This window comes from Ruditapes philippinarum, unplaced genomic scaffold (genome assembly GCF_026571515.1).
Source record: "Ruditapes philippinarum isolate M1 unplaced genomic scaffold, ASM2657151v2 ctg2281_1_1_1_1, whole genome shotgun sequence".
In the NCBI taxonomy this organism is placed as follows: domain Eukaryota; kingdom Metazoa; phylum Mollusca; class Bivalvia; order Venerida; family Veneridae; genus Ruditapes; species Ruditapes philippinarum.
The window spans coordinates 99,168-124,555 of record NW_026863416.1 but is presented as its reverse complement, the minus strand read 5'-3'; the positions used below and the strand labels follow the sequence as shown (position 1 = coordinate 124,555).

At 33.1% G+C, this 25,388-nt stretch overlaps 1 protein-coding gene across 1 annotated transcript; it reads right to left on the bottom strand.

Moving 5' to 3' along the window:
* Positions 1-654: 654 nt before the first annotated feature.
* Positions 655-12,057, bottom strand: LOC132722081 (protein mono-ADP-ribosyltransferase PARP12-like). The gene is made up of 8 exons (XM_060706511.1): positions 12,033-12,057; positions 8,353-8,551; positions 8,058-8,229; positions 6,466-6,689; positions 6,101-6,212; positions 2,435-2,556; positions 1,591-1,721; positions 655-938 (listed from the first exon to the last, which is right to left on the bottom strand). Exons 1-8 carry the CDS (start codon positions 12,055-12,057, stop codon positions 655-657), a joined length of 1,269 nt encoding a protein of 422 aa, XP_060562494.1.
* Between the last annotated feature and the right edge of the window lie 13,331 nt (positions 12,058-25,388).

Sequence of the window (25,388 nt, the reverse complement as noted above, 5' to 3'; positions counted from 1 at the left end):
GATGATTTTATTGCTTGATAACATCACTGTTTGTCGGTCGGATGCGCATCATTATATCACTCGGGCTACGCCCTCGTGATATAATTCCCCGCATCCGAACTCCAAACAGTGATGTTATTGAGCAATAAAATCACAGTTTGGGATATATTATTTCTTAAACAACAATGTATATATAAGATTACTTTGACAACTTAAGATATCTCATAAAAAAGTCAATTGTTGTTGTTGTTCTGTTTATTTTCTTTTTGTTATTCATGATTTGTTTGTGGTTAAAACTGGAAGTTTATTTGCACAATAATCAGATAAATTTCACACAAGCGTAAGATACACTGCCCATATAAATTTTAAAGAATATGATTAATTTTTTAAAACATAAAAAAAAAAATATATTTTTGACAAATAAAATCAATATGACGGTAACAACAGATAAAAGAAGAAAAATGTTATCAAAGCAGTAAATCATTAACACAAAAAGACATATAAATAAATACAGTACCTTTTAAAAACAAAATCCGTTTGAACAGTTGTATGTCTTGTTTTTTTTTTTGTTTTTTTTTTGTTTTTTTTTTGTTTTTTGCGAAAAAAGGCAATATTGATTCATTCGAGAATGACAAAAAGATAACATCTCAAACAAATCACTACTTTATTCAATGTCTACTTGCGTTTGTATCGAATCATATATTCTGGATACATCTGGTTGTTGTCAAATATCACGAAGATCGTTGGATTCTGGTCGTCATCTACACATGAATCGTATAGATCGCTGGCTCTATCTGATTTGTCTTTAGGTGGAGGGCGACTGTAATTATGTTCTCCGCATACGTATTCTCCTGGCAGAATTTTTGCAACAAACATTGATTTGTCTTTACCACGCTCTGCATAGCTATCAGAGTAGCTTGAATTAGTCGCAAAATAACAACCTTTTCCGTATATTGTACCTGCAATACATACAAACCTTAGACCACCATCAGGTACCGTGATTACATATTAAATCATTTAAAATCAAATTTCATTGTCTCACAAAAACGTTATTAATAAATCTCATTTTTATAAAGCATTGATATTACATGAGTTTTGCTAACAATGGAAGACTAATATCTATTACTCTTCAACATTGATAAGAAACAAAGAATGATACTTCCCTTTAAATGTTGCTTTTAATGCAAAATCATTATTAATGTTTGCTGCAACTGCATGTTTGAACATTCAAACAAATGATGCTTTATAGACATTATGTAATTATTTCTTTGAAAAAGACAGATTGCTCTAAACCGTCGATATAGTTTGATACTTCTATTACCATATGAATATCAAACAACCAACAAACAATTTATATATTGGAGAGATCAAATTGGAAAAAAATTCAAATTTATTGTTTAAAAAAAATCATACATAGAAAGAATAATTAAGCTCTTATCAGTATGTAAAAATCTGGAAAAAAGTGATTAATCACAACAAAATAACATAAAAATTGCAGACTCGGCTTGATTGAGTCAAAGGAGGACAGAGGACATTACAGCAGATAGCTGTATATTTTTTCCACACTTTGTGTTTTATCGTATGAAAAAGAGAGAAAAAAAACAGTTTCACCTGTTGCTTGACCATTGAGTCTGAAGTCAAACCCTTGCTTACAGATGGCAGATATATTATTGTTCTTTGTACCGTGAAACACTCTTGTTTCTCCAATGTCTTTTTTCTGTTTCAACATTTTCGATCTCTTCCTTTAAATAAAGGGAATCCAGAAACATGAATATGATACGATATATATACTACGATATACTACTACATTAAAGAATACATTACTGAACGTTAAACAATATTACATTTTTAGAAATTGCATTTATTTTAAACTGGGATTTTATATGTCTTTACACTTAATTCCCTGATTAAAATGAATTTATATTCATTATGTTAGTTTTTTGACTTTGGATAAAATTATATAAATATCTTTATTAGACTGATTCCCGAAAATGGTTGCCTATATTTGTTGGAACTGCTCGCTTAACTATTTTAATTATATACCCTGCTTAGAAACGCATTCATGCCCGCCTGAAAAAAATGCAAAGATTGTAAGTGCTGATTTTTTCAAGAACGGATGGACGGCCGTTCTAGTGGGACAGTAATAATAAAGCTACTCTACTGTTCTCTCTATTGTTCTTTTCGGCCACACAAAAGAAAATAGCCACAAAAAAGCATTACGGAATGAATGACATCAAATAGAAAGAACAGTTAAATAATGTCCCTCTAGCCATATTATTACTATCCCGTGAGAGTGAACGGACAGACGGAGCCTATTTCTATATCTCCCTTTTTCTTCGAAAAGGCAGGGGACAATAAACAAATAACATATAAATTTTGATCAACTGAACTACGTTTAGCATTTTATTGTATTGGAGGGTAGATATGTCCATTATCACAATTTAAACCAACTTACATCATGTAATTTTCCCACAAATCACCATTTTCAATCCTTTCTATTGATTTAATACGAACTTTCCACAGAGTTTTGAGGAAGACATTTTCTATTTCTTTGTATTCTGAATCTGATTTATTCAGCTGTAATGAGGAAAATAGTCAAGGTATTTTCTTGTTAAATACTACTAATATTTTGATATAATATGTTTGAGACGATGTCAGATTACAGGACCGGGTTGTTCAAAACATTGGTTAAAATTAACAAATGGGCAGCTTATTCACTGGTTAAATTCTATTTTAATTGCTTGACAGTTGGATAGTATCCTGGCTACCTAACCAGTGGATTGCTTTTTTTATCCACTGGTTAATTACCACAAAGCTAAAAGATCCTGGAAACAAACTTTGCCAATTTATTTATATTTTTTAAGGAATCAGGAAGTCCCCAAAGAATGAATTTTTCATGTTTTGTGCTTTCATGATTTTGGAATCAAAACAAAAATTGTATCAAAGGCCTTCAAGTATCGGTAGATCTTTTTTCCCTAAGACACATATCAGAAAAAATCCTTTTTCTTCTTTCTTCAAATTTTAAAAAGAAATCACTTTCATTTTATGGGTCATGTTCTAACAAAGAAGATGAATACTGACACTGAAAAAAGGTTATGACTGTTTAACTGAACAACAACAAATTGAATTGATAAATGGATTTTACAGCTTTTTTATAAATGTTTGCATTTATGCATATGCAGTTCAAAAGCAATGTTCTGGTTAAGAAAAAATAAGCTTATATTTGTCAGAAAAATCTGGTTTCAAACAAATTTAAATGATTTTACTGTTTTAATGTTAATTGATAACTGGCTAAGGCCACCCGGTGGTCATAGACTAGTTAAAGATGACCACTGAATAGCGCATTTTATCCGTTAGAACTTTTTGGAACAACAGAATTTATTCAAAAGACAAATTTTAGCCAGTGGATAATTTTTTTTATCCGTTGGTTATTACTAACACATGCTATGAACAATCGGGTCCAGATGATTTAAGATTTTTCTATGGTTTAAGTCATGACATGAGCGGACAATTTTGGATCTTAACAAAGTTAATTGAAAGAGATAGACGATATTGCTGATATTTACTAGCAATAAAAATATTTTGAAATAGTGAAGGGAATGTTGATACGGTCACTTGTCCAACGCATCCTTTTGGGAATATTGGTATTTGTTTTGTGAACATGTTATTTTGAAAGATTTATTTCGAAATCAAGAATATTTTGGATTTTTTTTCACAGCTATCCCGGGGGTACACACAAACGTTCATAGTAAAAGCTTCGACAATAAGTGCAATAGGTAGTGTTATGACTACCCATACACCTTATACGCACTTGCAAACAATATATACTGAGAGTAAAAAAGTAAGAAAATTATTATGTGGGAATTCATTTTTAAATCCCTAGTTCTATCAGGGGTTGCGGGTAAGGTACCGAATGAAAAAATTCTCATTTATGACTAAGGCTTAGTTCTTTTTGTTTTTATTACCCTTTACTATATGTGCATAAATATTTTTTATAGATAAAAATAACATGGAATCCTATGGACTCTCTTTCTTAACGTGATTGACGTAATAAACTCGCTTCATATGTAGTGAATGCAAGCACGTGCCGTAAAAGGTCCAAATAATGTTTTTACTGGGGTTAATGATCGGCGTTTTAACCAGTTCATTGCCTTTTATAAAGGTCATTAAGAATTGATATAGTTTGACTTACTTTTACATGATTTGGGTTTAATCCGAAATTAGAAATTGGTCTTTGAAAAAGCTGTTGTTCTATTGATTTTATGAATGAAAAAATGTAGACATTGTGACAATTTCGACATCTTATAAGAATCACCAAAACATAATGTAAGACAATATGTCAGAACGGAATTTCTGAAATTTGTGACAATATAAATTTGACATGAATCAGTTAACAAAGGCCAAAATGTCAACCATCAATACTGAACGATTTATGTTGCCAAACGTTTGTATCCGAAGATGAGACAAACCATAGAATGTACCACTTTCTTTCTTTTTGCAATGCTATTTAAGTGACTTCTTTTGTAGTTTGAACGAACTTAAACACGTTTCTTAACGAAAATGTCCGCCTACTTTATTGTGCTTTGAATATGATCCTAACCTCCCATTTGACTCAACAAAAAAAACTTTTTCTCACAGCGTGGTTAAAAATAAGATATAAATACTTCAAATGTGATCGAGTCACCGACAAAGTTCTAGCGCCATCTGCAATGTAAAAGAGCCCTCGCAAGTGTTTTGGAGCCAACACAATCCTTCAATATGTATCGATATAGTAGCTATATTGGCGATGCCTATTCGTTTATCGACACAATTGTATGGTTTTATAAAGGCTAATAATCTAGATTAAAGACACTATTTTTGAAAATCATTCAACATCTACGTAACCATGTAGGGAACATGAATTTTTCACTTGGAAATCATCCAGTCAGTGAAGAAATAAAAGAACATCAACATACATAGCGACGTAGTAGATACTGAATCTATTTCAGTCAATCTGCAGATTTTCTTTTACTCTAAACATGAACATAAATCGGCATAATTCCGCAATTAATTTCGACATATTGAATTGTAGCGTTGGTTCCATCACGTTTGCAAGGGTTCTTCCATATTGCCGAATATTTGAGCACCATGCCGATAGCTAGATCACATTTGAATAAATGTTTATATATATTTACGATTCAGGGTATCATCATTTATCTCACTGTACAAAATTACTCAAGATATAGCTCCTTGTGTGTCGTAAAAGATCTAGCAAAATATTTTGAGGTACATTGTATTTCATATCGAAATTGCATCCAAATGGATTAAACAAATGTTCTACGTGGCACGGCATTCTTCCATTTTGAAAAAAATATGTTCTATTAAATCAGATAATTTTAAAAATTGCGTTTACACATTCAAGTTTGCTTTAGACGAGGGTTCTTCAATGTAAGTAATGTGGTATTTTGTTTAATCATATCACCAAAATGTGAAACAACATTTTTTGTGATAAGCTATGCAAGTGGGGATGCGCGCCCTTCTTGGCCTCTTGTGTATCTATTTGTGGATACATTCAAATTCTCCCATCTACGCCCTTGATCGGTTAACTTATTTATCGTGACCGGTAGTGCAAATGACAGCTATAAATGTAAAACTGTGTTTGTACAGTGAAATTAGCTTGAAAACATATTTATGTTACCTTTAAAGATCCTGTAACACATTTTTTTCATGGTTTCATTTCAAAGATATGATGCTCAAATTAAGATTTGTTAATATTTTAAGTTCCAATAAGCATTTTTTATAAAGATATTACCGAATTTAAAATTTCATGAAAATAAAGGGAGGTAATTAGAAATTTATTTTCTATAAATTCTAAGCCAAAGTTTCCATTAAGAAATGAATGCATATAATTTATTGATTAAATATAATGTGCATAAATATTTGCAGTACACATTTTACATATTCTTCGGTGTTTGAAAATTGCTTTATTTGCATAATTATATACATATATAACGTTTTGCAAGTGTGGTATACAAACACTAACAATATCAATCACAAAACATACAGGATCTGTAAACTATTTGTGTTTTCTTTAGATAAATTGACGCAAGAAATGCTTGTAAATCAAGTAAACTGCGCTTACCGGTACAATTAAAATATGATCCGAAAGCTCTTTCCAAACTGGTATCATCCAGTTTTCCGGTGCCATTATTGTTTTACTCATTCCACTGCCTGAATTGTGTACGTATCTCAGACTATAGGACAATTAAAAGTTTGAGTCTTAAAATGGTTGAAAGAATATGGTAATACACATTCGGGTTTAATATTTTAAAGCTAATGTGTTATGTCAAAGAGAATGGTATAATAATGAAACTATGCCAGAAAAGATCCTTGCAAGTAGTTAACCATCATAAAGCTTAATTAAATAATAAACTTAATCAAATAGCTTGCCATTTGATAGTATTTCCTATCAGAAAATGGTATTGAAAATGTGCATTTGGAACATACTGGTTCAATTCAAAATCGAGTTTGTTGATGAATTTGGGCCGTCTGCGCATTTTCCTTATGGTATCATATTCAGTATTGCGCTGTGTCATACTGCGAAATGAGACGATATAGCCATATGAACATTTCCCTGTTGTCCTAAAGTTTGCTCCACCAGTTGGGTCGGCAACAAAAGCTGCTTCTAACTCATTGCTTTTTATTTTAGCTGCATTTCCTTCATACTTATCCTGTTTTATATAAAACAGAAGAAAGATTCACACTGGAGAGCAACATACATTTAACGAAGCCAAAGAGCATTGGTTATATTGAGATAAATGAGCAATGCCAATTTTAATAACAATATGATTTAGAGGTAAAATGTGAACAAGGATGCACTAACGAACCTAAATTATCAGGATTTTCGAATTTTCTAGAACTAAAGTCTGTTTGTACGAGGGGTGTTTAAATATGAAGTTCTTAACAAACAATAAATGCCAAAATAATTATCTTAAACATTCAAAGTACTCACCACCATATGATTTTAAACCAATTTTACTGATACTGTTTCAGATATTCTCGTACAATGGCGGATTTGTTCGACTAAGCATTGTCATGCAACAACCTGCCACCAATGAGACCAGTTGCTTGACGACTGTTTATCAAAGATTTCTTTCATTTATGAAGGACCTTACCTTTGTAAAAGGTCTTTGATTTCCTTTGGTTTCCCATAGTTTGTAATGTATCTTTCGCTAGGGCTCATAAAAATGAACCCTCGTCTCATCGCCATATATGCGAAAGATCGATTGTTGTATTTAGGGAACTTTTTCAACAATTATTTGGAGATACTTACCCGACCAAGTTTTTGCTCTTTTGTAAGGAGATTGGGTATCCATCTGGCACTTATCCTCCTCATTTTTAATCACGTCTGAGAATTGTTTGAACGGCTCCTACAGACATACTGACGCATTAAGCTATATTCCTAGTTACAAATCTTGCATCAGTAACAATCAAATCCTCTACTTGTCAACCATTTTTGGCGAAGTTGCAGTTTTCAGACGGTGTGCATAAGGTCCACTGAATCTACACTACTTTTAAATTTCTGACACAACCGTATCACAAATGAAAAAGAGAAGTTCATTGTTCCCATAAACACGACATATTTTGAATATGTATTTCGCCTGTGTACTTAGAATAAAGGGGTTCTTGATATAGGACCGTATTTGGTCAGTTGAAGGAGACCTGTTTCCAACCTTTTACATCTCGTATACACGAGTAGATAGCGTTAAGCGAGTTATTGTCAAAGCAAGACTAAACTGATTTACACATGTATTGTATCAATTGTGAGCTAACACAACCGTCTATGCGATGCATGCACATAGTTCGTGCAAATCGTGGTTAAAAGCGATATATTGACCTAGTTACATTCACATTTGAACACCCCTCGTGCTAAACTAACTTCCATTTCTTTCATAATACTTCAGAAGAGTACCATAAACGTTATCATAACTGTATCTATATGAATCTTAGTTTAATTCTGACACAATTATCATAATAATACGTTTATAAAAAAAAACTGTTATAAAAGAATTTATGGCACTATGTTCTATATGTATTACCGAATGTCCATACTTTCTCCATCTGCCTTCGGGGTTTTTCCAATACCACAACCATTTTGTTCTCCATGTTTGGTTGCCATGGTTTACCGATGACGGTGTTGATAATCTTTCTATTTTAAAACATCTTCCTTCATAATCACTATCACTCATGCTTTTAAAATATATGGTCATTCTACAAAATAATAGACTTATTTGATCAACATGACATACAACTTACTTTAATAATGCACTTAAATTATAGTAAATAATAAATGAATTGACAAACGATCTTTTATAAACGTATTAAAAGTCATACCCATTAGATGCTATGTACTTTTCAGTTGCTGGATCACAAAACGCCTGTTCTATTCGTTCATTTTCATTCTCTCCAAAAGCTGTCCATCTGTTTGACCAGCTTTCTCTCCATCTCCACTGATACGGCAAATCACAATGTACATTCTGACAAGTGATGCCCCAACTACATCTCCCACGCAAATGATACTGGCATATCTTATCTGAAGAAGTTCAAAGTTTGTGAAAGTTATTAATTTTGATCCACACATGCCATTAAATAAAGATTAACAAGAGAAATTCTATATTAATCACTTTCGCCTAGAATCGTTAACATTATGCATCTCTATATTCCTTCATAATCACTATCACTCATGCTTTTAAAATATATGGTCATTCTACAAAATAGTTCTGTAATATCATAGGCATACAGTTAAGGTCAAATCAATTAAATATTCAGTCAAATGATCCTTCTGTTGCATTGCCTTATTTACGCCACGTACACTTGGGTTTATTTTATGTGTGTGATAAATATTATGTTGCTTGTTTTTTTTGGGGGGTTACAAACCGTTTATAAAAATATTTTGGCATATTATTGCAGCCTGGTCATTTGTACGGTGACACAAAAGTGACATTTGTTCGTTTTATTTATTTCGTGTGCATGAGATAATATATCGTGACCATGAATAATGTGTCGTGGCCACGAGATAATTAAGTGGTGCGCACGACATACTATGTCCACAGTATATAAATTATTTGAACCCCAACCGAATCTTGTGAGACGATGTCATTGTCAACCATTTTCTGACGCTTGACTTATCTAATATATTAGTATTTATATGGATACTTATGGACGTTATGTTAGTAAATCTTTATTTATATCGTAGAAGAGAAAGTTAAATAAACTGTTAAGTTATGTAAAATATAAATGTTAGCATTAAAACTATAAAATAATCGAAACTCACGAACTGCTTTCAGGTGATCAACACTGAACACGAACAAAATTCGTCTTATTTCAAGGTTTATTTAGTCAAACATTGAATTGTGATATCGAATTACTAAAATAATCAATAACAAACGATAATTTAGTCATCTGCAAAAATATTGGTGTATTTTGAACATTAAATTAAGATTTTAACCAAGGAGGTCAAGTCCCTAAACTGAACGTTACTTGCCGGTGATTGTGAACCCTACTTGTGAGTTTACGAATTTTATCTGTACAATGACTTGTGAGTATTTTTAAATATTTAACGAAGAGAACGTTAATCATGTAACGTATTTATTTGTTTATTGACAGGCAAAATGGAAGAATTCAGTTGTCTTCATTGCCCCTTTCTCTTCAAAAAAAAAATTCGAAAACACTTTTGCTCACAATTTTGACATAAGTACAAAAGCTTAAAATAACAATTTCTCAGTTTGACAACAATAACAGAAACATTAAAATCATACTCCAAAGACTTTAGAATTATTCCAAAAGACCAAAACAAATGAATTAATAAAGGACTCTAAAAGCAACTGATATTACAAAAACAGTAAAAGTTTCAAGACAAGAAGGAATTGAAAAATAATCTCCAATCAGGAAATATCAAACAATCAAAACGCCTGTTAAAGATGTTCACACATCGACAAAAGATGCGTTTTTAGTACAGATGACGAAGAGTTTAAGTTTAAACTTGGTGTCAACTTATTCCACAGATCCCACATTTAAGTTGTATTTTCAGGATATGTTTGTTACACGAAAGCTACTGTCAAGACCCTCAACTACAAATGATTCATCCAAATCCATTTGAAATACAAGTATATGGCAATTTATAGAAAAGAACTGGATTTATATATATCTTTTAACTTAAGATCACTTATGATAGCCAATGATAAACTTTTCAAGTTGTGTGAAAGGAAAACTAACAACTAACACGGGAAAGACTGTAAACTATTTAAAAATAAGTTGAAATAAACTTGCAAGAGTGAAAACTACCTTTAAGACATTTAACAATTATATGCAGGAAACTCCTTAAAATTATTTATTAAGAGTGATCCTAGTCGCGCATGTCAGAAATAGAAATTCAAGGCATTTATGAGAATAAAAATCCGTGTTTCAAAAAGCATAATGAAATCAACGGTAGGTGTAAAGCTTTCAATATGTCGATATAAGTAATCTGCCAAAAATCCTGTGATAATCTTTCGAGGAGGATGGATTGATATGTGACGTTATATAACGGTCACGTCAAAACTAACAACAATGCCTTTGAATTTAATAGTAGAAACGTTTATAGTGCTAATGTTATATCTTAGCTTTCTATCTTTTCAAAGAAAAATGAATGTTTAATGAAGATAATATTTGTTGGTTGATAATTCCTGTCAAGAAATAATTTTCTTTCAAATTTGTATTACCAGCTACTTCTTGCTGGTATTTCCAGGGAAATCGAAAACACGATGAAGGTCCATTCATGTGCAGTATTAGTAACGTATATAGAACTAAAAGATGTGTCATGCTCTTGTGACCCAATAGCTTCATATTCTGCAAGACATAATTTGGAACATAGTACAAAAATAATAAATATCATGAAAAGTGTCTCGCAAGTTATGGTTCAGTGTAAACACAAGTAGGGTACAGATCATTAAAATTGTTTAAGCAAGACGGGTACAGTTATCAGAATGTTCGCCTCTATTATTTACTATGTTTTTATCAATATTCAAAGATATCCACACAAGTGTCTGTGCGGTAAGACGAGGTAAGACAATAAAGTTAAGATTCAGATATGAGTTAAAGTGAAATAAAACAATTTCATGCATAAATTTGCCTGTGTAATCGGCGTGTGTTGACATAACAAAACACGAAGCGAAGAGCACAGCGTTTTATGAGCATAAATTTGAAGAAGCTGGTTATAAATGTATCTATAAGCAAAGAAAAAATATTTCTTAATATGATTTAAATGCTTACATACCGTCACAGATTAAATGCAAGCCGTCTTAAAAGGTTTTATGGGTCAACCCGCCTGTTTGTACTGAATTGATGTTGAGATCTTCTCACAAGATCCGGTTGGGGTACAAATCGTTTATATACTGTGATGTCGTGTCCACGAGAGACTTAGTCGTGGCCATATGATAATTAAGTGGTACGCAGGAGTTACAATGTCGTGGCAACGAGATAATTAAGTTAAGTGCACGAGATAATTTAATAATACAATGTGTGTATGTTTGTGTGCGTGCGTGAATTTTTAAATCCTAAATGATAAAAAAATCGTTCTGCGTGGCACTACATTCTTAGATTTTTAGAAAAGTATGTTATTTTAAATGGGATACTTTTAAAAAACTGTGTTTACCCTTTCCAGCTTTGCATTGGATGTATAACTTTCAATGTAAGTATCGAGGGATCTCATTTACACAGATCATCAAAATGTGCAAGAGCCACATTTTTTTGTGATAGGCTCTGCACTTGACATGCAAGGGGGCCTGTGCGCCTTCCTTTGGCTCCTGTGTTTTTATTTGCGGATACATTCAAATTGCCACAGGAACACCCTTGATAGGTTTACTTATCTTTTGTGGCCGGTAGTGCAAATTGAAGCTACAAAGATAAATTGTGTTTGTACCTGGGAATTAGCTTGATTTAAAACGCACATTTGCTGAGGTCTGCATAAAATCTATTGCATAAAATTTTTTCTATAAATTAGTTGACACTAGACCTGCTTAAAGAAAACTGCTTACCTGTACAATCAAAACCTGATGACATTGCCAATGGTCAAAAGAACGCATATAAGGATGTTTGAGGTCAAGAATTAAGATAACCATGACAAAATCCCTGTCTGATGAATAATTTAGAAGGAATAAGTCATGGTTTACATAACCTATACAGATCATTGCACCTAGTCAGAAGACGCCGTCATTCAAATCTATGTTTGTTTCAATTGTTTATTTTATTACTTTATTATTTATTTATTACTTTATTTATTAAGTGTTTCGGTAACTGTAATATTATTTTTATAATATTTCTGAGAACTATTTTAGCAGACTTTGAATTGATTTCTTCTCAATATTGAATCTTTATGCAGCCAGATACATTTGATAAAAACAAAATCTGCATATTTTCAACCACCCTCCGTATCATTTCTCTAGTGATACCTGATATACGTATACATGTATATTTGATTATACCGACACATTTCTATCAACATAAATATATATATCAACATAAATAATAAGATAAAATTTAGACTTAATTGCTTTCTAATTGCACAAATGCACAACGAATAAAGTGATATGTTTTATAACAATTATATATGATGAGCGCCTATTTGATGCAAAACCTCTTGACTTAATTGTGACTTCAAGAGAGACCAGTTCTTATGAACCGTTTACACGTTTTTACGTCCGGAAGAATTTCATCAATTGATAACCAATAATCGATGGGTTATTTATATATATTATATATTTATTGATAAGAATAATATATTCTTCGGCTGATTGACACCAGCCAGAAATGGCATTCTAAGGACTCTTGTTGGTCGGTTATGTCTACATTACGAAGCTTGGTATTTTCAGGAAATTGAAGTAGGTAAAAGAATGACATTTTAAATAAAATTAAGCCATTCTGTTTTAACTTTTTACATATCAGACACTGAATCTTGTCATACTAAGATAAGCAAAATGTAAGACGGAGAAAGATGGGGCCTTCCCACCAAGAGTATGATTTATGCGACTATGCACAACAGTTCAAGTACCAGAAATAAGTATTACAATTCCTCGAATTTCTGTTTGCTAATGGCATAACTTAAATATCTTCATGAAAAGAGTTTGAATTATGTAAAACTTCATGACCCGTAGACAACACACTTTCCCCAGACTTACGAATTATCTACATAACATATGAGCCTACACGAACGGAACACAATGGTCGAATGTTTTTTTTTGTATAGAAATTAATTTACGTTTAACCAAGTATGGAACTGTTTTCATTCTTCAGCAGTGCTTATGCAGTAAGTGACGACAGCAGGTTACATCAAACTTGCACGATTGTAATAGGGAATAACAAATAACATTTTTGATTACAAAATCTCATTCCTAACTCTAGTTATTGACCAGATACAAGTCTTCTATTTTCAGGAACCTTAAAATTGACCCAAAGGGGTTAAATTCAAATCCAAGCAAGGTCTTTACATAAGCTTGCTGCTTACTTTCTATCTATTGTTATTAGCCGGAAGATATCTATTTTAGTAAATGGTCCGAAAGGAATACATAAGACCATTGAGAATAAGTAATCCGCATGATTTTCTAGTCAAATTATGAAATGTATGTTCTTTATATTTATCATTATTTGATAAATGTTTTTGTGATTACAAATAGAAAAACAATTATCAGCGTTATCTTTATAAGTTTTATAATTTCAGGGTAGCTGGCTATATTTCTAAATTTGACTGAGATTATTTGCTATATGTATGGCTAGTGCGTGCTATACACTCAGAGTGCTCTCTGTCAGAGACGGATGAGAAGGAAATTTTTGCCGCTTTATAAGGGCTGTAACATTATGTATGGGAAGTCAATATTCTTAGGAAATATGAACATGAGTCTTTTATTCATAATAAATATGACCCATTTTATGTAAAATAACGTGAGTTTCAAATACTGCACAAAATATTGACATAATCACACAAAATATAAATTGAATACCACACTAAAGAATTATTTAAAATAAATGTTCCTTATGCACCAACATTGTGGTTACTATAATATTTTTGTTTTTCCGTCCGTTTATCCGGAAAAAAATGTCGAATGAAAGTTTAAAATAAAATTGAAATATTTCATATCAATTAAATAAAAATGACCACCCAATTTGTTACATTTACATCTGCATAATCCAAAGAGCAAAACTGGCATAACGTTTATTCTCCTGCAAGCTTTACCTATGAACTTTTTAATTCTGTAAGTATAAAAACTTTAAGAAACTTATGTCTCTTAATCAATTATATTATTCATGACATTTCGATATCAATATTTAAATTAATATAAATATAATGTATAATAATAAATAATGTTGTCAGATGAACGAGTATGTAATTATTGATGTTGCATAATAATGATGCTAAATAAACAACAAAACAATAATAATAACACCTACAATGGATGCAAATGGATTTTGAGCTCACCTGAGCTAGCTCATGTCGTTAAATGTCCTTCGTCTGCCGTCCGTCCACATTTGTTCGTTAACACTTAAGTGGTCTCATTTTCGCCTCCTCATCATCAAACGTTGTCTTGATACTTTTCTATGTAATTGCTCGAATGAGTTTGAACATGTGCCATCTCGGATAAAAAAACTAGGTCACAGGATTTATCCTGGGAATTTGTCTGCTAGTTTTTTTTAATGACTTTAGATGAAGTTCAAATATGGGTCACCTTGGGTCAAAAACTGGGTCACATTGCCCAAATATGAGAAACCTTGTTAACACTCTAGTGGTTACATATTTGACTCAATGATAATCAAACTTGGTTAGGATGCTTGTCTTAGTAATTGCACTGATGTGTTCGATTGGTCAGGTAAGCGATCTAGGGCCATGTAAGCCCTCTTGATAAAGCTTAATTAATTTATGTATATATTTATTTGTATATACTTACCATCACAAACTGGTACGTAAATTGGCGGCAAGGGGACACACTTTGGACACACACCTGTTAATAATTGAAACAAATCAAACATGTTAAACGCAATAACATATCTTTTCATCAGTTTTCTTTTTTTTTCTTAAATTTTGCAGTGAACATAATATCGTAATCATTTCTTGCTAGATTTAAGAATATAGATTCATGAATAATTTGAATACTCATATCATTGCAAGGTTAAAAATCTACTCAAAGTATAGTAACTTATGATTAATTTTGTTTGGTGTAAGTCAACATCTGTTCAAAATACATAAATTATACTTTTCAAAGGCTCTTTGACTGATGTAAAGAGACAAAAGTGGAAGATCAATTTAAAGGAATTACAAACCTCATTAAGCGGTTTCACATTCAAACTTTGAACTATAATTTAAATAACTTTGTGTCAGTTTGTTTAACAATTTACGCAAAAAAATATTTAAATATTGTGTCTTCAATATTATTAATACTATAATTATATAAAAAAATACTAAATTTTGCCTTTTGAAGTTTTAAAATTTCAGAATACATGTAGTCAACTAGTATATTATATTATGTATATACAGTGTGCATGTATATAAAGAAAAAAGAAAAAAATCAATGTTTTGTGAATTATGAATTTTGTAATTTATTTAGTTTATTAGTTTTCGTGAGATATCTTACTATTTCAACAAAAATTCAGCAATCTAATAATTTTTATTTTAATATTTTTCAATATACATATACATGTACTTATTATTATCAAACTAAGACTGATATGAAACGAATTGAAAATTACCAATAATGCCTTCTGTATGGCTGATTGAAAATATTGTTTTCCAAATTCTTGTTTCTTTGTTAGCACATTGTATCATGATGTGACCAACCTTAGTTCTTGATATTATATTTACTTCGAACGGGATCGTTTATTTCAATGCTATTTGAGAGTATTAATAACTGAGTTCCACTCATGCCGGTGTAACGAAGTAAAAAGACCCCTATAGAATAATGATCCAGGTCACAATTCTATAGCTAAATATGGCCCCTTTCTGTAACATATTGAGTCCCTCTGAAGAAAAATCCCCCACCATAAAAAGCATTAGAAATATTGACTTATTTTCGATCCTTGAAGATCGTTCAGCACGACATTATAGTTGTGTATACATGTTATGTGGTACTCTTAGTTTCTTCTATTTGGCCTTTTTCAACCTGGGTGGTTCCAGTATTCCTACTTGAATACTGTATAATCACCCTGAGGATATGTTGCCTGCTTTTTAAATTTGTCTTTTGACGTCTTGTCTGTGATACGCAGGCTTCATAACCTCAGACCCCCTTTCAAAATTCCATTTTATTAACTTCCGCCCATTATTTTCTCGTTTACATGTACGTATTCTTTTACTTGGGGACCATACGCCGCTTTTCATGGAATGGCACTACTGTGTCACATTGAATGTTCCGTGATAATCGCCGTATGAATACATCTGCGGATGTCTCTAAATTCAAAGTTTCACCATTTTCGTGTTTAAATGTTGAATTCTGCTTCAGCCGGTGCTAGGGGGCGTGGAAGGTAACTTGCACTTTCTAGTTCCGTCCATGAACAGACTCAATCAAACCAAGCCTGTAACATTTTCAATTTTGTCGTGCTGGGCTTTCTTTAGGGATTCTGTATTTCTCTATTTTTCCTATCTTATCGATGTCGATAGGATAAATGAAATGCTGTTTTAAACTTATTCAGAGAGTGACATACTTTTATATTCTGATCTGGGTGATTTTATCGTATGATTGAGTCTGTTATAAGATATTAGACAATTGTGAAACACGCCAAATAGCACTGGCTTAAGAGGTTATCAATCGTCAGCAAAATTCAGTAATTGAATAAATAGTCCCAAAGGAATATGTGACAACATTCAGATAAAGAACGTGTCAACATTCCAGAGCTGTCAGATATTTTTACTGACATTAATCGTGTCAGAATAATCGTACAGTTTCACTGTAGATATTTTGTTTTACAACGAGTTAATGTTTTCCAGTAGCGACACACTGAAGTGTATCATATTTCAACAAGTTAAATGTTGATTCTTCACATCAAAGACGCCACCAAATGATATGAACATCACAGGTAATGTACAAAATTAGAATTAAAAATCGTTCTCTATTACAGTTGAATATCCGAAGTACTAATCACTAATTTTTTCTCTATGTTCTTGGTATGTGTCTGAAATTCTGAAATGTTTGTCTGTTGAAACGTCTAGTAGATTGAAATTAATTGGATAATAAGTAAAATTGAAATGATGGTAAACTTCAAGACAATATGTGCCGAGAATATGTTCATTTAAATATTGGTGCGAATTGCATAATGTTCGAATGATTTTTAGGACGAACTGTCTGTTATTTTACAAGTAGCAAAAATATGTATGTAATATCAATAAATTGATATATATAATCAATTCTTAGTAACGTATTGTTTACTTATTTATAACAAATTAAACTACTTGATTAAACAAAAGATTGCATATTTGCCTAGAATCTAGGTATAGGACCATTAAATGTAATAAAATATCAAAGCAAAAGAGAACAATCGTCAGTCACAGAATCCTTCAAAATAACCTATTGCAAATATTTGTGATACATTTTAAAATAAACGTACTTTTTTCGCACAGTTATTCTGTTTTATAACTTAAATGTTTATTATTTTCATGAATTACATGTCGCACACTTTTTGCCTGTTTTGCAAAAAATATTTACGCTGCGTCCGTATGCCATAAAAATCTCAGTTGAATATTTTAGTGATACCTCTTGTTTGGTTCCCGTCATTAGACTATAGACGGGTCTGTGTTGAGGTAAGGGTTGTGGGAGAACCGCCTGTCTGGCAGTGCGCGTGGTTTAGGCTTTGTAACTTGTAATTTAATAATTCGTCCAGTTATATTGACCATAGTTGTTCAACGAAAACTAAAAGCTAGCATACGGAGAGGAGCAACATAGTAAATTTGGCGACAATTTAAGGCTGAGCCAATCTTCTATAGAGGCGGAGCAAATGAAGTGAGTGACATTGCCGCAGTTGTTACCTCTTTCAACGGTTAAGGTTTAGCTCGATCGACTATTAATAATAGACTGACTCATTGGCACGTTATTTATAGGTAGATAAAATTATATTATTATAATAAGAATATGATATGGAACTATCACTTAAATTAAACGTTTATTCTTATTCCTTAAAGCTTTGGGACATGCTGTACATTAGAAAAGCTATTTTATTAAAAAAAAATGAAAACAATGTAATTTAGTTGGAACAAAAAAATGCACAAAATCAAGTCTAAAATTTTCCCCATTGCTATACGGACAAATGCATATCTACTAGACTGCACGCGCCGTCTAATGAACAAGCTATTTCTAACTTAACTGGCGTAATTAAACTCTCTGTACATGTAAAAATGTCAAATCGTAAGGATAGCAAAATATGCGAGGTTTGTGAGAGATTTTACATTAGTAAAGGCCTCAAGAGACGGTAGGATTTTGAAGTACAACACCAATTAAAACTAAGATGTACAGACAAATCTTAATGTGTGAAAGCTACTATTTCTTGAATTCGGAAACCTTAAGTCTAGATGTAAGGGATAGGACATGTTTTATTTTGAAAATCTTGTCGTACAGATTTTAACAGACCTCCCACAATGACAAGTAACAGATGACCAAATTATCTCCTGATAATGGGTGTAATGAATGGAATTCCAGAACAATTAGAGCTTAAAGGTAAACAAAGTAGTAAGATGGGGTAAAAATGATGTTGAAAAACTCTTCAGGAGACCCAAAGTTGTGTTATGTTCGAATCCCAAATTATTCCGAAAATGATAATGTCACGGTATTGAATTGTTCTCCTATTAGGGGAGGGGAGGTAGTTTGTAGGCAGCCAGATAGCTTAGTCAGTAGAGCCGCAGTACGGTATTTCGAGGGTCCCAGGTTTGAGTCTCTGTCAGGCTTCACATTAATATATATAATATATATATATATATATATATATATATATATATATATATATATATATATATATATATATATATATATATATATATATATATATATATATATATATATATATTAAATGGAGGTGTTTTCAATCATTACTCATGACGAAAGAAAGTATTTAGTGAGTAAAGTATGTAAAGGATAAATGTAAAGGGATCCTTTTTAGGGGAAACCTCAGATGATTCTTACAGTGTAGAATTACCGTCTGAATGCAAGTGTTGTATAGCTTTGAAAATTGTACATCTTATCCTTAATTAGTGCTGTACAACTAAATCCTACCGTCTGTAGAGGTCTTTAGGAAAACACGCTTATAGTGTTTAGCTTGAGAAGAGAATGTGTTGTTTTGAAGGGAGTTTTGTTGATTTGTTGGTTGGTTGAATTTAATTGTGGTCATCTTAATTGATCAGGGTCCATTGGTTGCAATTAGTTGTTTTGGTTGTTGTATTGTCATCGGTTGTAATTAGTTATTTTCGTTGTTGTATTTTATTTGATTGTTAAGTTAAATATGTCTGGTCAAGATAATATTAGTTGGTGCTTTGTTTTTGAGGATACTGTATATGTACATATTGGGCGCATTAGTTTAAGTTGTTTTCTGATGCTGATTAGATGTTGTGAAGTTAATATTGTTGGTTGAATGTTTGTGATTTAAACTGTATTTTAGAGTTGTAAAAATATTCATTTTTGTAGGGATTTTTTTGTTTTGTTTGATCATAGGTTGTTTAGAGCCTGGGCTTTCCAGGTGTCTAATATTGTTTCGCAAAATAAACGTTTAAGTGAAAAGATATTTCGTATAAGTGGCTCATAAATGATGTGTGTTTGTTTTAGGTGTAAATAATGATCAGAGTTCTTTGTTATGGGTGTGAATAATTATCAGAGTTTTTTGTTTATATATATGTATGGATTTGATAGAAAAAGATAAAAAATACGTTGTTAACTAAACAATTACACGCTAATTTTCCAATTGAAAATATTTCAATTTTAAGTCAGGCGGTGCTGCCCAGCCTCCATATCTTGGAAATTGGTTCTAGTTTTACTAAATCTTTCCTTAGATTAAATAACATAAAAGCAGTCATTTGCCTGACAATTTGGAGGCTCGTCCGGGATATTCTCTTTAAGTTTGAATGCTTTCTGGCAAAATATTGTTTGTTAAAATATGATAACAAGATCAACAAGGAAAGGCGGCGTTCAATGAACGCAACCCCCATATGATCCATCAACAAGAACCAGTGGCAAGGAGCCCAGGTGGACCCCTAACAAAATCAGGGCAGGGCAAAGACAGAGCACGGCCAGGTTAATCATTAAATGATAAATAAATTGTAACTGATTATAAATTCAAAGAAAAAAATAATAGGCCCACAAAGGGGAAAGGGACAGAAGACCGGGGGAAGGGGGGGGGGGTTAATCAAAGAAATAAAAACTAGAGGTAATGGGGAAGATACTTACCGTAGACGAGAAAACAACAAGGGACACAAGCAAAAGTGTCACCAAAACAGTATGAAACAACATAGACATACATCTGAGGAACACAGAGGGGCGCCGTCTTGGAACGGTCAGCAGCATAATAACGACTGCTTGGGAGTTTAAACCTGTTAATGGTGCACCAAACCTCGCTCTTAGCCCCACCATGTTCCTAAAAAACGAGACAGTGTAAATAAAATGAATAAAACTTTGATAGAAATGTTTTGTGTGTTAAACCTTAGATCATTTTCGATCTGTTGGTGAAATAACAGTGTAAAAAAGCTGTTTGGCGTAAATCGATAACCCTGTGTTGTAGTGTTATACAAGTAAACTCTGTAGAGAAGCGGTGACGGACTGTGTTTACATTTTATCTAAATTTAAGAATTAATTGTACTTAGCAGGAGAGCACCCTTGGTTGAATATTGTTTAAACGATGATATATTTAAGATATTTGTTGGGATAGTTTATATCAATGATAAAGATATAGCTTACAATTTGTTAGACACCAGTAATTGATAAAGCTTATTACTGTCCAATGGGTGATTTTTAGCTCACCTGTCACAAAGTGACAGGGTGAGCTTTTGTGATCGCTTTTCGTCCGGCGTCCGTCCGTAAACTTTTACTTTAAATGACATCTCCTCATAAACCACTACGCCAATTTCATCCAAACTTCACAGGAATGTTCCTTTGGTGGTCACCATTAAAATTGTTCAAAGAATTTAATTCCATGCAGAACTCTTGTTGCCATGGCAACCAAAAGAAAAAACTTTAAATATCTTCTATAAAAAAAACCCAAAGAGATAGAGCTTAGATATTTGGCATGAAACATCTTCTAGTGAGTGTCTACAAAGTTTGTTCAAATAAAAGCCCTTGGGTCAAAATTGGCCCCGCCCCGGGGAGTCATTGATTTTCCCTATATGCATATTGTAAAAACTTAAAAATTCTTCTTTTAAAGAACCCAAAGAGCTAGAGCTAAGATATGTAGCATAAAACATGTTCTAATGGATGTCTACAAAGTTTGTTCAAATAAAAGCCCTGGGGTTAAAATTGGCCCCGCCCCGGGGGTCATTGATTTTCCTTATATGTGTAAAGCAAAAACTTAAAAAAATCTTTTTTGAAAAAACCCATATCGCTTGAGTTTAGATATTAAGCATGAAACATCTTCTAGTGAGTGTCTACAAAGTATGTTCAAATAAAAGCCCTGGGGTCAAAATTGGCCCCACCCCAGGGGGTCATTTATTTTCCCTATATGCATATAGTAAAAACTAAAAAATCTTCTTTTAAAGAACCCAAAGAGCTAGAGCTAAGATATATAGTATGAAACATGTTCTAATGTGTGTCTACAAAGTTTGTTCAAATAAAAGCCCTGGGGTCAAAATTGGCCCCGCCCCGGGGGTCATTGATTTTCCTTATATGTGTATGGCAAAATCTTAAAAATCTTCTTTGAAAAAACCCAAATAGCTAGAGTTTAGATATTAAGAATGAAACATCTTCTAGTAAGTGTCTACAAAGTTTGTTCAAATAAAAGCCCTGGGGTTAAAACTGGCCCTGCCCCAGAAGTGTCATTGTTTTTAACTATATGTGTATAGTTAAAACTTAAAAAACCTTCTTTTAAAAAACCCAATGAGCTAGAGGTTAGATTTTAAGCAGAAAACATCTTTTTGTTGGTGTCTACCTTTTTTGTTTTTTTGGATTTTTACGGCACGTCAACACATAACTGGCCATATCGTGCCGAATGGTGTCTACCAAGTTTGTCCAAATAAAAGCCCTTGGGTTTAAATTGGCCCTGGGGGGCGGAGGTCATTGCTTTTCATTATATGTGTGTAGTAAAAACTTAACATCATGAAACATCTTCTAATGGGTGTCTTCCAAGTTTGCTCAAATAAAAGCCCTGGAGTTTAAACTGACCCTGCTCCGGGGGCCTATATACAGGTGAGCGACCTCAGGGCCACCATGGCCCTCTTGTTCATAACAGTGTACGTAATAGTTGAATAAATAGTTATTTTTATCGCCGGTGACCTGTTTGTAACTGTTAATAATACTTAACGGGTTTCGTAAAAGTTTATAATCTTACTGAATAGTAGTCAATTTATATGCAATCATGGAATATGAGAAAATTGTATCACTTGGAGAGATGTTTGGGTTGAAGGACGGGTATTTACGTGATTATGTTCAAAAGAAAGAATCAGAATATTTTGAAAGAGAAGAAAGAAATATTTCACGTGAAGAAGATAGACGGCGATTTGAGGCTGAGCGTATAGCAAAAGAAGTTGAACGCGAGGAGGAACGACGGCATTTTGAGACTTAGCTTAGAGTAAAAGAAGCCGAACTAGAGGAAAAGAAACGTTAATTTAATGGTGAAGTAGAGATGAAAATGAAAAAGCAAGAGATAGAATTGATGAATCTAAAAATCAAGGCTGGGGATCGCCTTGATACCCCATCTAGCACCGTTGAGTGTGTTCTTGAGTAGGAGGCTGTCAGAATAATCGTACAGTTTCACTGTTGATATTTTTTACAACGAGTTGATGTTTTCCTACAGCGATGCACTGAAGTGTATCCTAATTCAATGAACAAGCTATTTTTAACTCAAGTGTTGGCGTATATTAAACTCACGGTAAAAGTTAAAATGTCAAATCTATGGGTAGCAAAAAATGCGAGTTTTGGTAGAGATTGTACATTAGTTATGCAGGCGTCACACTGTCCCGAATTTGGCATCAGATGGACACACGAATAAGGAAATGTTCAAATTCGGATCTGATCGTAATAACATCGTGCCATTCGTGATGGCATCTTTTGCCATCGTATGACCCCGGCTAAATATGTCAAGCTCCGGCAGCAACTTCGTGAGCGGTTCCAAAATCTTTGGCATGCCAAAAAATTGCCCGAAGACATTGCGAAAGTTCATTTTCGTGTTGAATTCGTATGTCAATTTTGCCTTTCGTAAGGCCGTCGTGAAGCCATCTTGTCAAATCGTGTAGTCTTCGTCTTTTCTTCGTGTGATCATCGGTGCAATCTGGCATTTTAAGCCTCAAGAAGACAATACGAAGTAAACACGAAGATTCCCGATAGTCTTAACAAGGGAACACGACTACGTGAAGCCCCCGCAATACCGTGTGTCACAATCGTATTTTGGTACGATGTCATCGAGATGGGACCATGATGAGGCCGAAGAAAGCAATTTTTAATGGCTCAACCGTTGCATGTTTATCATCGTGGACATATAAACGGCTGGACCATCTTCATCATCTGTCACTCTTGCACATCTCTACACAGACATCAAAAGCTTCCATTATTTGCAATTGATTTACAATTATTTTCAGTTTATTTCCTGCAGAATAACATGCTTTGGTGATGAGTCAACGGAGAAAAAGAAGGCAGAAGCATTGCTACTTTTAAGACACCTTAGAAAATATTATGAGGCCCACCTTGGGTGGTATGATAAAGTTTAATCAAATATAACAAGCAATTATCATAGTATTGCAGGCAATCCATAAGTCCCCTACCGGTTAGAACCCCATCAACATTCTGAAGGGCCATTTTCGGCCATTCAATAATGTTTCAATTTTTCTCTATTTTAAGTAAATTTGTTGGAAAAGTTCTTTAAAAGTGATCACAGGAAACAGTTTTTATGAACAGACAGACAGACGGACTGATGGACACTCTAAAGTTAATATTTGAAACATCCCTGTTACAAAAATATAACATTTTTAAAGCAAAATTCTTAAAGAGGAATTAAAGATGCAATTTCATAAAAATTTTCAGCTCTTTTTGACTAATCACAAATATTGTTATATTTGCCATGCTTTAAGCCTATTTGTTGCCAAGGCAACAGATATTTTTTCAAAATAGGAAGAACAGATAAGACATGCATAATCTCAAGACTGCTATCTACCCATATGTCAAGTTTCATAAAAATATTTCCAGTACTTTTTGCGTTATCACTGGATCCAGTTTATGTGTAAAATTTGCCATATTTTCAGCCTATTTGTTGCCATAGCAACCAGAATTTTCAACATAGGAAGAAAATAAAAAGACGTGCATAATCTCAAGACTGCCATCTATCCATATACCAAGTTTCATAAAAATATTTTCAGTACTTTTCAAGTTATCACGGGATCCAGTTTTGTGGACGGACTGACAGACAGACGGATGGACAGACGGACGGACAGACAGACAAACGGACGGAGGGTAAACCTAAAGTCCCCTCCGGTAAACCGGTAGGGGACTAATAAACAAGATCAACAAGATAAGGCAGTGTTCAATGAACGCAACACCCACACGACCCAGCAACAAGAACCAAGTAACACAAAAGGACCCCCCCCCCCCCCTAGAAAAACGGATAGGGCGCAAGGTAGAGCACGGATAGGCTTATCACTTAAATGATACATAATACGAATTAATGGTAAACGACAAGGAAATCAAAGAAAACAAATAAATGATTGATTTATTAAATAAATGAAACTAGGGGCAAAAGAGAAAATACTTACCGTAGACGAGAAAACAACAAGGGAAACCGGCAAAAGTGTGACCAAAACAGTATGAAATAACAAAGACGTGCATCTGAGGAATAAAGAGGGGCGCCGCCTTGGGCCGATCAGCAGCATAAGTACAACTGGGGAGTTTAAACCGGTTAATGGTGCACAAAACCTCATTCTTAGCCCACCATGTTCCTATAAACGAGACGGTGTAAGTAAAATGAATCCCCGCCAAGTAAATTTATAACAGTTGTTATGGTTTCAAAAGGTAAAATAAGTAAAACACCGAAATGATCATGTAGATACATATAAAGGAATACCCATATGACCAAAACAAATGTACTCAATATTTGAAAGGAAGACAGAGTAACAAAAATCACCTACAAGGGCCCTACGAAGCAAAGCAGAAGACGAACATTAAGGCAATCCAGTCCTAAATGGCATTAAGAACTGTCCATCATAGAGTATCCCACTTGGTCCGTCAGATGTAATACAAAGA

Bases quoted from the DNA above. Each gene is read 5' to 3' on its own strand.
- LOC132722081 (XM_060706511.1), bottom strand. From the start codon at position 12,057: ATGTCATCAGGTTTTGATTGTACAG. The intron at 8,230-8,352 runs GTATGACTTTTA...ATTATTTTGTAG, and splicing joins AAGTACATAGCATCTAATGG to AATGACCATATATTTTAAAA. The intron at 1,722-2,434 runs GTAAGTTGGTTT...CTTTATTTAAAG, and splicing joins TTGTGGGAAAATTACATGAT to GAAGAGATCGAAAATGTTGA.